The sequence below is a fragment of the Schistocerca nitens genome, chromosome 3, assembly GCF_023898315.1.
Source record: "Schistocerca nitens isolate TAMUIC-IGC-003100 chromosome 3, iqSchNite1.1, whole genome shotgun sequence".
NCBI lineage: Eukaryota > Metazoa > Arthropoda > Insecta > Orthoptera > Acrididae > Schistocerca > Schistocerca nitens.
The window spans coordinates 881,031,618-881,048,417 of record NC_064616.1 but is presented as its reverse complement, the minus strand read 5'-3'; the positions used below and the strand labels follow the sequence as shown (position 1 = coordinate 881,048,417).

At 39.7% G+C, this 16,800-nt stretch overlaps 1 protein-coding gene across 1 annotated transcript in view; it reads right to left on the bottom strand.

The window, feature by feature from the left end:
* Positions 1–13,752, bottom strand: part of LOC126248924 (microphthalmia-associated transcription factor) — a 385,226-nt gene extending 371,474 nt beyond the window's left edge. The window contains exon 1 of the mRNA XM_049950421.1: positions 13,477–13,752. Within this exon, the coding sequence (XP_049806378.1) occupies positions 13,477–13,634 (158 nt within the window). The 5' untranslated portion in view covers positions 13,635–13,752. The remainder of the gene's footprint in view (positions 1–13,476) is intronic.
* Between the last annotated feature and the right edge of the window lie 3,048 nt (positions 13,753–16,800).

Genomic DNA, 16,800 nt, shown 5'->3' with positions numbered 1-16,800 from the left:
TTCCCTCCAACTTAACTCCCGTCGCTCTGCTATCTTTGTTTCCCTTGATCTCCAGAACGCCTATGACCGTGTCTGGCATCCCGGGCTCCTCTTCAAACTCCAGACCTATGCTCTCCCCATCAACTTCGTCCGTCTCGTTGCTTCCTTCCTCTCCCATCGTCCCTCCTATGTGACTATCCACAATTCCAACTCCCGTACTTTCTACCCCTCTGCCGGCGTGCCCCAAGGTTCTGTCCTTTCCCCTCTCCTCTATCTCCTGTACACTGCTGATATGCCCAAACCTCCCCCTCCTGTTCATCTTCTCCAGTTCGCTGATGACACCGCCTTCCCAGCCCTTTATCCTACCCTTCAACGGTCCCAACGTACTCTCCAAACCCACCTTGACCAATTCACCGCTTGGTGCAACTAGTGGTTCCTCCGTGTTAATCCCTCCGAGACCCAGGCGATCATCATAGGTCGCACCACCCGCTCCTTCCGCCTCCATGATTTCTACCTCACCATTTATGGCCGTCCTATCCACCTCACTCCTACCCTCAAATACCTTGGCCTCACACTCGACCGCCACCTCACCTGGACTCCCCATCTCCTTGCCATCCAAAACAAAGCTCACAACCGCCTCCGCCTCCTGAAACTCCTGTCCGGCCGGACGTGGGGTCTGCATCCTTCCACCATCCTTCACACCTACAAATCCATGATCCACCCCATCCTTTGTTATGCCAGCATCGCTTGGATTTCCGCTCCTCCCCGGTTCTATAAAGCCCTCCAAATCCTCGAACGCCATGCACTCTGCCTCGCCTTCCGCATCCACCTTCCGTCCCCCACGCGCATCCTCTACGACCTCATCCCCTTCCCTCACCTTCTCCTTTTCCTTGAACACATCCGCACACTATATATTGTCCGCCGCCTTGATCCCCCTCACCCCCTGGTGTCTCCCTTCCTCTCCACTCCCAACCAGTTGCCGCGCCTTTACCGTTGTGTCCCTCCCTCTCTCCATCTCCACACCCTCCATCTCCTTTCCCAACAACTTCCACCATCTACCCCTCCCGGATGATGAGCTTCGCCCTGGCATCTACCCTTCCTACCAACTCTAACCCCCTCTTCCTGCCTCCTCCTCAGGGCTCCCTCTCCTCCCCCTCCCTCCTCCTGAGCGGCTTTCCCCTCCTACTCCCCCTCCATCTCTTGTGCCTCCTTTCAGTGTCTCTGTGCTCCCTCCTGCCCTGTCTTCCCTTTTCCTCTCCCGCCCCACGTGTCTCCTGCCTCTTCGTGAACCCACGGTTGACCCTCCTCTCTTCATCCCGCCACTTCCTCAGCTGCCCCATGCTCTCCCCTCCTTTTCCATCCTGTCTGACCTTTCCCTCGGCAGGTCCCACCTGGTAGTTTTACTCTTCGTCGTGTGTGCTCGAAGTGGGTTTTAAGTGTGTTGTTTCGGAGTGTTTTTAATACTGTGGCCAACTTTTAACCTGTGCATTCGCATTCAGTGTCTTCTCTGTGTTTCAAAAATCGCCAACTGTGTTTTTTAACTTTCTGGCGACTTTTTTTTTTAACTGTCCCCCATGAACGTCTACATGTCCATGTCTTTTTACCTCCATTTTCTCCCCTTACTCTGTTTTATGTTCCCCTTTTTTATCTCCTTATGTATGTATCATTTTATTCTTGTTTTAGTTGTCGTGTCTCTCGGCTGAAGAGCGGCGGATTGTGCCGCTGACAGCCCTCCCCTGCCCATATGGGGCAGGGGAATGAAATCACAATAAAGAAAAAAAAAAAAAAAACCTAGAGCGTCAGTCTTTCGGGTTACTCTCAATAATGGCTGAAAGGTATATAGCCGAAATACTAGCAGAAGAGGAGGAATATATGCAGCTGTACACCCGAAATTTAATGGAGCAATAAAGTCTGTGTTTACCCAGTGCGTTGGGTAATTACTTTCTAGCGACCCAACATCTTCCCAGGCCTATAATTGCATTAAAGTTTCTGAACGTGACACCAACATGAGCGCAACGTCAGAAAGTGGGCAGTGAATCTAAGGCAGGCTGAGTTTTGCAGGCTGCACCACTGCGCCGGCCGCAGTGGCCGTGCGGTTCTAGGCGCTTCAGTCTGGAACCGCGCGACCGCTACGGTCGCAGGTTCGAATCCTGCCTCGGGAATGGATGTGTGTGACGTCCTTAGGTTAGTTAGGTTTAAGTAGTTCTAAGTTCTAGGGGACTGATGACCACAGATGTTAAGTCCCATATTATGGTGCTCAGAGCCATTTTGAACCATTTTTGCACCACTGCTGCTGCACTGTAGAAACACACAGGTGGGTTGGCTTTAGCGCAGGGCTGGTGCACGCCTGGAACTGTCAGCCGCCACTGTGGAGAGTTTTTCATAGAGACTGTGTGTGTGTGTGTGTGTGTGTGTGTGTGTGTGTGTGTGTGTGTGTCGTGCTTTTCACTTAACGTTTAGAAATCAATGCATAATATTAATTAAAACGTGAATTAGCTAAAAGTGTAATGTCGCCAACGATGAGTTTCAAACATAACTCTTCATCGTTGAACAAGCAACAGTATCAAACACATCATGAAATATTCTGATGGCCATTAGAACTTCAACACCTGGAAGGACGGTGTAAATAACGAAATTTTACTTATCGTGTGTATATAGTACAACAGGAAAAACACACTCTAAGAAGAAAAAAGGAAAAAAAAGAAAAAGAAAGAAACGACACACCACGAGGGAATTTCCGAATGTGATGGAAATCGGTTGATGTGATTTACATTTATAGTCAAACAAATGGTTACAATTCCCGAAAACTTGGATAAATTATTGAAGAGAAAGAGCTTTACAAATTGAGCAAGTCAACAACACGTTGGTCCATCTCTGGCCCTTAGGCAAGCAGCTATTTGGCTTGGTATTGAATGACACAGTTGTTGGATGTCCTCCTGAGGGATAGCGTGCCAAATTCTGTCCAACTGGCGCTTTAGATCTTCAAAATCAAGGACTGCTGGCCAAGGTAGGGTTTGGCAAGCAGAAAAGCAGTAGAAGTCTTGCCGTGTGCGGGTAGTCATTATAATGCTGAAATGTAGGCCCAGGATGCAGTTGACAAACAACACAGTAATACGGATTGAAACCTCCCGTGGCAACAGGACACTAACCGCTTAAGTAATATCAAGCTTCATTTTTATTAAACCTACTTATTAAATTATAAAATTTGCCAAATCCATACAGAAGAAATCGCTGAAAAAGTTTTGCGAAGGGTGGGGGTGGGGAGCTCTGCCAGGCCACAGGATTATCTCAGCTCCGATCCTTTCGCATCATCACGTTTCCTTTTCTCATCGATAAGCCAGAGTAAGCCTCGAGTAGTGCAAGGATTTCTAGACTCTGAGTTTGTTGTACCTATGGTAGCTTCTTTGGCTTCAATTATTCGCTTTTTTTTACTATATTCCAGTCTCGTCTACCGAACTCCGCACATTGCTTTTACTTATCCCAGAAGTTATTGCCTGGGAAATACTCATTTCGTATCATTATTTTCCAATACATTACATTCCAATCCATATCCGCCCACTCAGTATACTTTGGCGTTCAGTATCTGGTTCCTTAATCCCTATATAGTCATTATCTATTCCAAGGTCAGTATCTATTACAGAACTCTAGAAGCAATTTTCCTCTCCCAATTGTCTCACCTAGGCCATATTCAACTTATTAACATTTTTGTCTCCTCCCACTACTTTAATGTTCCTATCTGCGGAGACAATACGAGTTGTATTGTGTTACACTTCATCAGTTCTTCATATCAGCTATTTCGTTATTACACGTTTATGGCGAAAAGCCCACAAGTCTGTACAATGGTGAACTTTACCAGCATATGTGACCTGAAATTATCCTAACTCTGTGAGAAGTCTTTTGAAATATTTTTTCACCTTTTCTTCTGAATCTTAGTGCCAATATCTGCACTCATTAGGTAATACATAAGTTAATTCATATAGCTGTGGTACAATAGAACAGAAGAAGGAAAATTTTAGCTGTTGCGAGGAGTGGTGATACTGGGGGAAAGGAGGGGGGAAGGAAGGAAATGAGAGCCATAACTTACATTGACAACTGCTTAACCGATCTTCAAATATGAGCTTCCGAATCAATCATTCTTCGTATTCCAGAATTTTACCCTCTGCCAGGAACTTAAATGTGATGTGCAGAGTATCCATGTAGATATAGATATAGAATTGTATCTCCACTGAACATGCCACCTACCATTCCACTGACCATGCATAAAACACCTGAATGAAAAAATTTCACCCTTTTGCAGTTTCACCCTTTGCAATCTGTTTAATAAATTCAACTATGCTCATGAAATCATTCTTTTGGAGAACGTTATGGTTTATTGTTTTTATGATGAAATGAGTAAGCAGTTCACATGCAACTGACAGGAGGCATAGAGTCATCTTAGACAGCTCACGCAGTTTTCACGATGAATTATCTTCTGAGTGGGGGCAAACTACTTATGGTGTTACACAGGCTTCAATATCGGGAATATTCCTGTTCCTGAGATGTATAACCTTCCTGATAAATCAGGAAAGTTCACTTAGGCAATTATGCTAGCATTAATTGGGTCTCAGTAAATGTTCTGTCATTTATCACAGAAAAAGCACTTTTCATTCAGTTCTGTACAGGCCAGTATATGTCTCATCACTAACAACATGGCCTAGGGAGATGGGAGGGTAGTGGGAGTGGGGGGCATGTATAGAACTCAAAATTCCTGGGAATGCGCTTTGATCAGAACATGAATTGGACAGCACAGATCTTGTATTTTCAGAGTGGAAACTGATCTGCCATTTGACAATGTTATTTATCATTAAATCAGTACCTTATGTCATTAGGCTATTTTGACTTAACACTGTTATATTGCACCTGCATAGATCAAGTTCTCCTGTTGTGTGTGTAAAGCTGTGGATCTAATTCCTTGTTCTGTTGTGACATACTTTGCGGCTCAGTAACATTAGGAGTGTTTGAAATCATTAAAACTTTCCGACAGATTAAAACTGTGTACCAGACTGAAACTTGAACCCAGACCATTATCTTTTGTGGCAACATTTTTTTTCTGGCTGAGGGACTTGGGAATGACTGATATGGTCCTACTCAAGTCTGGATTTATCATTTGGTAGGAATGGGAGTGGGAGGGCTAGACCAAGTTCCAGGGTATCGAGCAATACAGGCTCCGATAGAGATAGCGAGTGGCCTGCCTCAGAATAGGCAACTCTCTCAACCCAAATATGCACCCAAAGTACAGGGTACAAAATCACGGTTGGGTGCGGAACATCAGAAACCAATGTCGGCCCTGCAATGATCATAAATACAGATATTTCTTGTCTTCCCAAACCTTAAGTCGGAAGAGTGTATATAAAAGGATATACCAAAATTATGGTCACTGCGCAATCAAACCAACAACCGGGGCACAGTTCTCAGTAATGATACGTTAATTCTCAGACCTGTTGGCACAATGTAAAGGCACTCTGTCGAAAGGATCCTCTTGTTGCTTGCCGTTAAACAAATTGTCATTCAACGATGCATGTTAACAACAACAGGAAAATTCAGGAAACACTACAAGAAAGCCACAACATGAATCCGCAAGATGCCAACTTGCAGATCAAGTTGACAATATACCATTTAACGGTGAACACACACACACGACCACAGGCAGATTCAAACTTTCAAACAGTGAGCGTCACTCTGCCAGGAGACAATGTCGCCGGTGTAACAATGTGGGCAGCAAAATAAATAGCAAAGAACCCGCACATACTAGAAACCAAGAGTCTAGCCTTCTAGCCTACCTCACGCAGACTAGACTCTTGGTTGCTAGTATGTGCGGGTTCTTTGCTATTTATTTTGCTGCCCACATGGTTACACCGGCGACATTGTCTCCTGGCAGAGTGACGCTCACTGTTTGAAAGTTTGAATCTGCCTGTGGTCGTGAGTGTGTGTTCACCGTTAAATGGTATATTGTCAACTTGATCTGCAAGTTGGCATCTTGCGGATTCATGTTGTGGCTTTCTTGTAGTGTTTCCTGAATTTTCCTGTTGTTGTTAACATGCATCGTTGAATGACAATTTGTTTAACGGCAAGCAACGAGAGGAGCCTTTCGACAGAGTGCCTTTACATTGTGCCAACAGGTCTGAGAATTAACGTATCATTACTGAGAACTGTGCCCCGGTTGTTGGTTTGATTGCGCAGTGACCATAATTTTGGTATATCCTTTTATATACACTCTTCCGACTTAAGGTTTGGGAAGACAAGAAATATCTGTATTTATGATCATTGCAGGGCCGACATTGGTTTCTGATGTTCCGCACCCAACCGTGATTTTGTACCCTGTACTTTGGGTGCATATTTGGGTTGAGAGAGTTGCCTATTCTGAGGCAGGCCACTCGCTATCTCTATCGGAGCCTGTATTGCTCGATACCCTGGAACTTGGTCTAGCCTTCCCACTCCCATTCCTACCAAATGATAAATCCAGACTTGAGTAGGACCATATCAGTCATTCCCAAGTCCCTCAGCCAGAAAAAAAATGTTGCCACAAAAGATAATGGTCTGGGTTCAAGTTTCAGTCTGGTACACAGTTTTAATCTGTCGGAAAGTTTTAATGATTTCAAACACTCCTAATGTTACTGAGCTGCAAAGTATGTCACAACAGAACAAGGAATTAGATCCACAGCTTTACACACACAACAGGAGAACTTGATCTATGCAGGTGCAATATAACAGTGTTAAGTCAAAATAGCCTAATGACATAAGGTACTGATTTAATGATAAATAACATTGTCAAATGGCAGATCAGTTTCCACTCTGAAAATACAAGATCTGACCTAAATCGTCTCCTTAGTTATGATGTTCAAGATATTCCTGAATGTGGATTAACCATTTCTGCTCATTATGAAACACAAATAAGATATTGTCTTCACAGAGTGAGACACACCATGTGTGATGGAAGACTTTGTGAATCTGCATAGTCCACAAGAGAAAAAGATACAGTGTATCATCTTAAATCTGAATCCAATATATGTAGCACTTACATATCAGTACAAATGTGTCATCGTTAAAATAAATCAATTCTTAGCCATTAAAAGTAAAGCAATCTTCAGTCCGAAGATCATTTTGAACATCACAGTGCTTTATTAGGCATGGTCCTATGTAGGAAGTGGTATGCTGTTGCCTTCCTCAGACCTTTGAAATGGCTTACCCAGCCAGTTATAGTGAGACCTACAGTTTAACGCAGATTCTGAACCACGGTGCAGCTCAGAATTTTTCATATTAACAAACAATGCCAGAGGTGAAAGAAGTTATAAGTGGCGGATAAAAATCCTAGGGCTTAGCTGGAATCGAACCCAAGGCCTTTCGATTTGGGGTCCGGCACTTCACTATTGTGCCACTGAGCTATACCCTTACCCATTACCCAAAATAATGGAACAACTCTTAGTTACACTCTCTCAGAAACAAACTATTTTTTTTATGATGGCACCAGAGTAGGTACGGTCTATAGAAGATGTCTTAAAACACACAACAAATTTTGAACCAGAAGAAATGATCTACCTGATGAGGTAGCATACGAAGCTTGAGTCAAAGTGCAGTTCCCTATGTTATGTACCCTAACTGTTGTAAAAACAGATGCTGTAACCGTAAGAAAATAACACTACATTATGGCTTCTTGTGTCGGTGAGAGTATTACGTTACAATATCGTTTGCTACGCTTAAATGTCATGGGAAACCATATTTTTATTTATTTCTCACATTGCATGGCACAATGTAAGCCAACGCTATTCAGTCATGGAATAAATCACTACATAATTCATGAAAAATTACTAAACACAAAATAAACTGAAAGTATTAATAAACACAAAAACGGAAAGACCTGGAATGCTTTATGAATATGAATAATGCCTTACATCAAAATGCTGTAAATTGCATTGAGCAACTTCTTTGCAGAATACATAGACCACACCAAAATAAAATCTTTCAAATTACACTTAAAAATATGAGGTTCATCACATACATTATACAGTTCAGTGGGAAGCCTAATGAAAATGAAACGCTGAATAGTTTACACAATTATGTACAGTAATAAAATAGTTTTCCTGTTGAATTTTAACTGCTTGACTGCAGCAACTCCTTTATAATAACTACATTTCTTCCCACAAGTTACATAAGTGAGAAAAATTTACAAGTATGGTAAGGTTAAAACTCCAAGGCACTTGAACAACAGCCTACACCAACTTCAAGAAGTGAAACCACTGGTTGTTCAGTTGACCATTTCCGAGGTTACATATATTCTCAATTACTTCATGAGCTGCCTAAAAATATGCTACCACAGGAATTGATAAACAGAGTGAGCAAAGTAAACAAGCTTCCGCATTTCAGTGACAGCAAATATTATCCTTAAAGTGCAGATAGCAGCCATCAGTTGCTGCATAAGATAATTAATGTGCTACTACCATGAAAGCCTCTTGTCAATATTCAGTCCTAAGAATAAAACTGTTTAATTTCACTGGGTACCTGGCCACTATATGACAATGAAATGACACTTTTGTGACAGAGCCACATCTGTCTGCTCCTCATAAGGCACGAGATCGTGTTGGCTACTTTTTTGTGTTTACAGGCAGACCACTTATATATCCCTGTGGCATCTGGCTTTTGACAGTTCCCTAACAGATTCAAATGTTGTAAAAACCTTCTAATTCCTGTTTGCTAGAGTTAAAATAAACTAGTTGTGTGGTTTCTAAAGTGTGACTACAACTCTGTAACCTGTTTTTTTTTTTTTTTTTTTTTTTAGCTCTTATACACTGGTAGTATGGAAATCAGCCACTAACTGGTAACAGTATCAGAAAGACACTTAAACCTGGTACAGTGTTAACGACTGGCGCATTAATTACTATAGTCCTACTACTTAAAATTTCATCATACACATGATAATCAGTATTATTCAGTGAATTAATAATTGATAAAATCTGTTTTTCACTTGTTTCCTGTAGTGGCAGGTGACATAGTTGTTTTGGAACATCAACTCTTCAAAGTTCTGCTTGCTTGCACAGATAAAATTTTTGCTTCACTTGACAAGTATTGACAGGAGTGATTATCAACTATTTTGATAATCTCTGGTTAATCACTAATAGCTTCATTCACTTACCGAAGTCATAACATGTTGAGCACCAACTTTTCGACCAGATACTTCTTTCAGAACTGACTATATAGTTTTAATTTCGTTCATATTTCCCATGCATCAGTAAGCACATTAATTTTAAATAAAAACTTTATTTCAGTCAATGCTAACATAAAATTGATTAATAGCTAGACCAGTTTCGGCAACCCAGTGATTATAAATAGCCGAAAAGTGCTTTGATGCAGCCATCGGCCAAAAAAACCAGTCAAATAATTTTATGTGATCAATGACTGACAAACTTTATACTTGTTGCAGGAAAGGTCATATAGAAAGCAAGTCCTTTTGGAATACAGGTAACCACTATAGTTCTCAGTTTCAATTTTGTTGTTCCAAGAGCTTTTTGGGTCTGTGGAACAAAAACTGAATCTAATCTAATCTGTCAGTTCAAGGGACATTTTAAGCCTGTATGAAGACATCCTACCATACATTGGAGTATTTTCTGTAGCGAAGATCTGTGAGTGGGCTATGACTGCTGTTCAAATTACGATAAAGTTCCCATGCCACAGACTACCCAAAGTCCTTGTTTATTAGCACTGTCTTTCTACCTACAATTCTTTAAACAGAAGACAGCTACATGACAAGCTTATTAATGTTTGTATGAAAGTAACATGCCTGTCATAAATGTTATCTATATTGCAAATTTCTTGCAAAGTGTACTATTTGAAATTGGTATTAAATTTCTAGATCCCTTACCTTTGAATATGATCCTGTGTGATTTTTTACAGTATTAACTCTTTTGTATCATAATCTAAAAAGCCACCACTATCTTTTCTCACACTGTATACCTGAACTTAAAATTATTCTATGAACACACTATCTATGCATGGACTAGTGTTTGCCTATTCTTGTTGGAAGGAACAATATCTGCATTAAACAGACCCACTGAGTTTTACCTACTTCATTTAATAATAAGTAAAAGGATTTATGCACAAATCCCTGCACAAACTTAATGTCAGTGTCACATTTGAACTGGGAGATATTCCTTGAAAATTCAAACACTTCTGTACATTTTTCAAATATCTGTTCTGTACAATGTTCTAGTATATTGACAATTTTTATTAACATTACATTTGGCATTAAGGTCCACACTCCCAATCTCAAACACACACTGGATGGAAATCAAATAAGATATACCACTCTACTCCTTCTTCATGTAAACGGTATACTAGAATACAAATTATGTCACAGTCGAGGATTATCAGCAGTTTATCAACTTTGCCTCTAACTCTTTCATAATTTAATGAACCAAACTCAATGAACAATCTGATCTAAATTTCTCATTTACTGAAGAAATTTCCATTGTTAAGGGAATTTTTCTGCATCAGGAATACTTATTCACTGACTTCATGATGAGAAAGACCTAGCCCATCATTTGGTTATCACAATAATTTACTCTTGAATGGGATGAGAACTACCCATTATATTATAACTTACATGATTAACCCACTCCTTTTATAAAATTTAGTCAACTGTTTAAACAGAAATCTTTTCTTCTGTTGCCATTTATATTGCACGGTATGCGCTCTAGAACCTCATGTAAACAGATCTTTAAAAAAGTTAGGCATACTGACAACAGCCTCACGTAAAATTTACTCCCTTTACAAGTTTGTTGTTAACAATTAAATACAGCTTCAAAACAGCAGTAAAACTCATAAATACAATCATAGAAGAAGAAACTCTTTTCGCAATTCATCACTCAGCCTAACTGTCACAGAAATGGGTGAGGTATTCAGTCATAAACATCTTTGAACTCCAACCCAGTGACGTAAAATTTAATGGATACCACTTCCACCCCACAGAATAATCTCTCTCTCTCTCTCTCTCTGTGCGTGTGTGTGTGTGTGTGTGTGTGTGTGTGTGTGTGTGTGTGTGTGTGTGTGAGAGAGAGAGAGAGAGAGAGAGAGAGAGAGATTGATTTTTTGTTGAAGGGAGGGAGGGCGAGACACTGAAAAGTTACGTACAAACTATTGTACCAATCCAATAAATAAAACAAAAAATCCTTAAGAAATTATGTCAATGGCGAGCACACTGTCATGTTTTTTGCTAAGATGACGCACTATAACTACAAAACTGCCTTGTTCCAAATCATAGTGAGAAGTCATAATGACAACCCATGGAAAACGCAAATAACAAACTAACACTGCTCCCAACCTGTCCCATTACCACTATCTAATTTTCTTAACCAAAGCATGTAATTAATAAACCTACTGTCAGTCAATAAAAAAGTAACCCACATCAACAAATAGCTTTCTCTTCAGGATGGACACACAACTTACAACAACTCTTGAGTAGTGTCTGGTATATACAACACAGAGAAACCTTGAAAATCTGTAGTGAGGGAATTGTGTAAGAAGTGTGATGTGTAATAACCATTAATACATACTTGAATGACAATCTCAAGAGTATACCCTACAATACAATTATAAAACTCATGAGATACATGATAGGCTATATCATATCATATGAACAAAAATAGTGGGTATGTAATACATATAAGCTACCTGTACTCGTGTAACTTGTTACCAAGGATAAAACTGGTATCTTTCAAAAATAGCAGTGATAATCACTTCACTACAAGGAGAATGCTAGAGAGGGATAATGCCTGAAACAGTGCAATTAGGATACTGTTCTTGTGTTACAGTGATGAAACTGTAAGAGCAATAGACAAATAACACCTCTCCCTTTAACTTACAGTAATATGAAGTACAATATAATAGCAGTAAATATTTACATTATTAACTTTTAGCCCTTTGTACAATGTATCACTGTTGAGATGTCAACAATGAAGATATTTATGGTAGTTATTTTAACTTTACTGCATTTAATTTCAAGTACACCCAAACAACAACTGCTTTACTTTACACTCAAGTAAGTCAGTTCTGACAAAACAGACATGTGGTCCGCACAGCAATAATAATCTACAGTAAAATTAAATACAGGAGTCAGACACTGATCACATGTAATAATTTCTTTCAGTAGTTCTTACTGAAGCCAGTAAAACTGATCTAATAAAACAGGACTGTGATTTTGTTGGGCAAGAGGGGTAGAAGTTACATATTGGATCCCCCTTGCATTTTTCAATATGGTGTGGACATCAGTTCAAGAAATTTTGTTAAAAGAGCAAGAATTTTAGACAGTAGGCTTCGGCACTGGTCAATCTGTTACCACAACTATATTTTCTGGCAATTGTCACCTTTCAACCAAATCTAGACCTCAAGCTGTGTTACAGACAAGTCTGTCACCACAACCACGAGTTCAAAGAGGGGGGGGGGGGCGGGTCCCAATTCGTATCTTTAAACCCCAAGAGACACAAAAATTTCCAGACAAACGATATGCTAAAAGTCTTATCTAGTCTATTGTCTCCTTACTTTCAACTCACACATAGAAGGGTGTTCTTACGTTTTCCAGCATCTGTTGAGGAACATTCAGCTAAATTTTAATTTGATTAAAAGTAATTTGTTTAATAGTAATAGGCCTATATTTAAGCATAATTTGCAAATTAACATGGTAGTTAACAGTCTTGCTCCACAAGAGCAAGCATCACAGTCTGCACACACACCAATAAATTTTTAGTGGAAGAACTATCCTTTGGAATTGAATCTCAATGGACTTGGACATGCTGGTCTGAAGTTACTTTTCAGGTATTTCTCATTTAGTCTTCATTACTCTTGCTGTGAATCATCACAGAGCCACTATTCCAAAAAAGCATAATACTACATTTGTTTACATGTTACCTCCTTACATTCAATACATCTGTTTCATATATTTGACAGCAATTACTACATCCACATGGGATATCTCAAAAGTTTTAAGTTCTTCTTTTCAAGTAGCTAAATCGAGAAATCCACCAATTAATTATAGTCTTTCAAGCACATACCTAAACACATTTCACCTTTGAAATACACCAACAGCAGACTAAATTTAAGAGTTGTTTCCCGTTTCCTACCCCAGTTTTATTAACCACAGTCTATTTTTATGAAAGAACACTCGCAAACATACAGGAATATATGCTTCCTCACACCAAAAATCAAAATGACAGGTTTTCAAAACAATGCTCTATGACAAGACAACTTCGTGGGAAATGGCACAACCAGCGGAGAGTGAAAGATGAAAACTCTACCATGTCACGGCACTTATGAAATTTTTCTTTGTCAATGAAGTATACTTCCTTGCAGAAATGCCAGGACAACAGTCCGCGGCTTTCATGATTTGATATCGAATACGGCAGTGACATGGAACCAATACTATTACAAATCCGAATAAAACAATAAAAATCAGTTATTCAACACTGAACTTACCTTTCCGGTACTGTTTTCGACTTTAATTCGTAAAACGGGTAATAATCAGCCAGTGTGTTCTCTATCCCGATTGCGTCATTCCATTCCATAGCATCCAGGTTGAAGGAATCCGTGATTTCTGATAAATCAAATGCCAAATCAATCCCTGACTCATCCATTTTTGGGAGAATGGCAAGGGGAGGAGAAGAGATGATTAAAAACAAGGTGTCAATCTGGAAGTCCCTGCAACACCCTTCCCAAAAAACGATCAACACAACTACAGCACAAACAAGTAGCAAATTACGTCATATTTCGGGTGCTGCCAACACACACACATGATGTTTACATCGCCAGATGTACTTTCCGTTTCCCGAAACTGAAAAAGAGTAAGATTTAGTTAATATGGGAAATGAGTACCAGGAGCTATAGTCTCTTCTGTAACATTGGTAAAATTCGGCCTGCATCGGTGTGTCATCTTCTTGCTAAACTTAAATGTCGCTCTAAAATTTTAAGACAGTGCGTTGCGCTTCGAACGAGTGACATCAACCTAAACATGTACACAACTCTGTGTTGATGACATGCCATGTTCCAGGTACCGTTTGTTTAGATACTTTTACTAGATGCTAAAATAATTTGCCAAACCCTACATCTGTACTCATTTATAACACGATTATTACGCATCTGCTCATGAGACTATTGAATTTATAAATAGAAATGCTACTTCTAAATTGCAAGATGTATTCGATAGTAAATATTGCTTCGAAATAACAGCTGGATCAAGAATAATCTGTTGACACATCATAATTTCGTCTTCATTTTTCCGCTGCCAGTAAATTAAATTTCTGTCAGAAACAATCATGACTAATTCATAAGGTCATAATAAAAGAACACACAGACAGCGTATGTACGAGATTTATCATTTTTCTTGCTACTTCATTGTAGAATTTTCAGACATTTATTTTGTACTCGTATGGCCTACTTTCTCGAGTCATATGTAAAGCGTCCCTTACTTGACACCCTATTTTGTTCCGAAGAATACCGACATAGACCTTTAGGTATGGCCACACGATGTCACCTTCGTCGTGCGCAGTCACAGTCGCTGAGACGCACGGGAATAAAAAGGCATGCAAAAAATTGTGGAAAGAACGCATGTACGCATGGACGTTCTCGTGTCCTCACACTGCCTCATTGGGCAAACAGATTGCTATGAATCAAATTTTTTGTTCGGGAGCTTATGTTGCATTTATTGTCGCAAAAACGTCTTTATGTAAAGAAGTACATAAACTACAGAGGTACAAGAAATACTAAATGGTGACAGCGTTTGGTACGCAAATTTCAGGAGGATGGCACAACGAGATTTTAGATTTTCTACTTGGGAAACTGCAGCGATGAGGCTGGCAATAAAATTTTGTTAGCTAGTAATTGGCGACTTATACACTCGTTTGAATTATTTATTCCTCAGTTCAAAACAAAGCATATCAATTCAATCAAATCTGTAACTTGTAATGTGGAATAATAGTAATTTATTATTTGATTGTTTGTCTTTTCTGTTCACTGTAAGAAATGCCAAAGCTTGTAATTATTAACATACTTTGTTCCTATACACATATTAATTAAATAAAAATTAAAGTGATTATTTCTGGAACTAAGAAATACTTAAGGGACGTTCTTAGTCGTTACGTGAAAATTAATTAAATTTCAATGCGTCATTTGTATTGAATCATGGAATATAATATGTAGAGTAACATTCCCGAGCTCTACAAATTTGGGAGTTTCATAAACGCCAGGATTCACTAGAACAGAGATTGTGTTTTTCAGTTTCGTATTTTTTGCATCATCAGTGTGCTTCTTTTTTTTTAGTAGTGTGTTGAGGAGCTACACATACCTCATCACTTCTCTTGTTCAGATGTCAGGCTCCTTAGTTATTGTGCTTTTAAGTCGCCATAGTACGAATATTCGTCCACAGTTTTCGTATACGCTTTTCATAAATTTTTGGCTTCATCATCTCTGTTTTCCTACTTCGAAACACTTCAGGCCTCTTATTCTTTCGAGAAATATGATCCGAGACATTTTATCCAATACGTGACGCTCAGGGCAACACATCTCGAATTTTTATTCAACAATCTTCAGAAGCAATATTCCATATGACTTTTTTCTTTGTCTATCATCATCTATAAACTTAAGCGTACCCCCTTTGGAGTCAACAGACATTATTTATTGCACATAAATCGCTTCGTCTGCTAAAAAGCGCAAAGATACTCATAGAAGACGGACAGCAATGTGCATTACGCAAGGGCTCCATTTCCTGGAAAATACACATGCACAAATGCGCATGCTTAGCTGCGCTTTTGGAAAAACATGCACATTCCCAAAATTGAACACAAAAAGGCATGGTGTGGCCGCACCGATATATGACTTTCTGGTCAAAATCGATAACTCGGTGTGGGTCCGCCTCACACTCAAGCACATTATATATTTTATTTTATCTATTTATCCGTCCCTCGATCATTAAGTACTGTAAAATAGTATCGGACATGTCATATACATTGTACAGGGTGAGGCATTAAAACTGTTTACCGGAATATTTGGCGAAACACACATTGGATTAAAAAGGAATGATAATAAACGTTGTTCACCTCGAAGAGGGACAACCATTAACATTACGCTCGACCCATGGGGGCGGAAGAGGTTGGGGGGTGACCTTGAAATCTTAAATAGGAACCCCAATTTTTTTTATTGCTGATCTGGATTCTCCGTGAAAAAGTATGTAACTTTTGAATGAAACATTTCTTTCGTTTCATGATAAACGGCGCTGCAATCGGCAAACATTGAAATGAGGTGACAGTTGTTGCAAAACGGTACTATGTCAAACTAATACACATCCGATTAAGCACTCGAAGTGCTTTTTTCATATTTTTGATAATGCTATCATGCGACACCTCGCACAATAGAATGAAGCACAGAACGCGATCATGCGCTCCGTCCGCGGTCACACTGTGCATATTACTTCAATGATTCGGACAGTATACATCTCGTTGCAATTGTCCCACGATGTTAACGACTGCAGAGAAGATCAATATCATTGCCGCGTACTTTGAGGCTCATATAAATGTTGAAGCTCGGCGAAGATACGTTACTCTGTTCGCAATAGGAGTGTTTCGTCTGCAACGACGTTTCACAGTATTGTCAACCTGTTTACTGAAATGGGAAGTGTTAAACCTAGAGAAAGAATCCGACCGCGGCGTGTGACAAACGAAAACTAACACAGTGAATGTTTTAGCTGCTGTTGCTGCAAACCCTCACATTAGTTCTCGGCAAATTGCGCGAGATTCAGGAATTTCACAA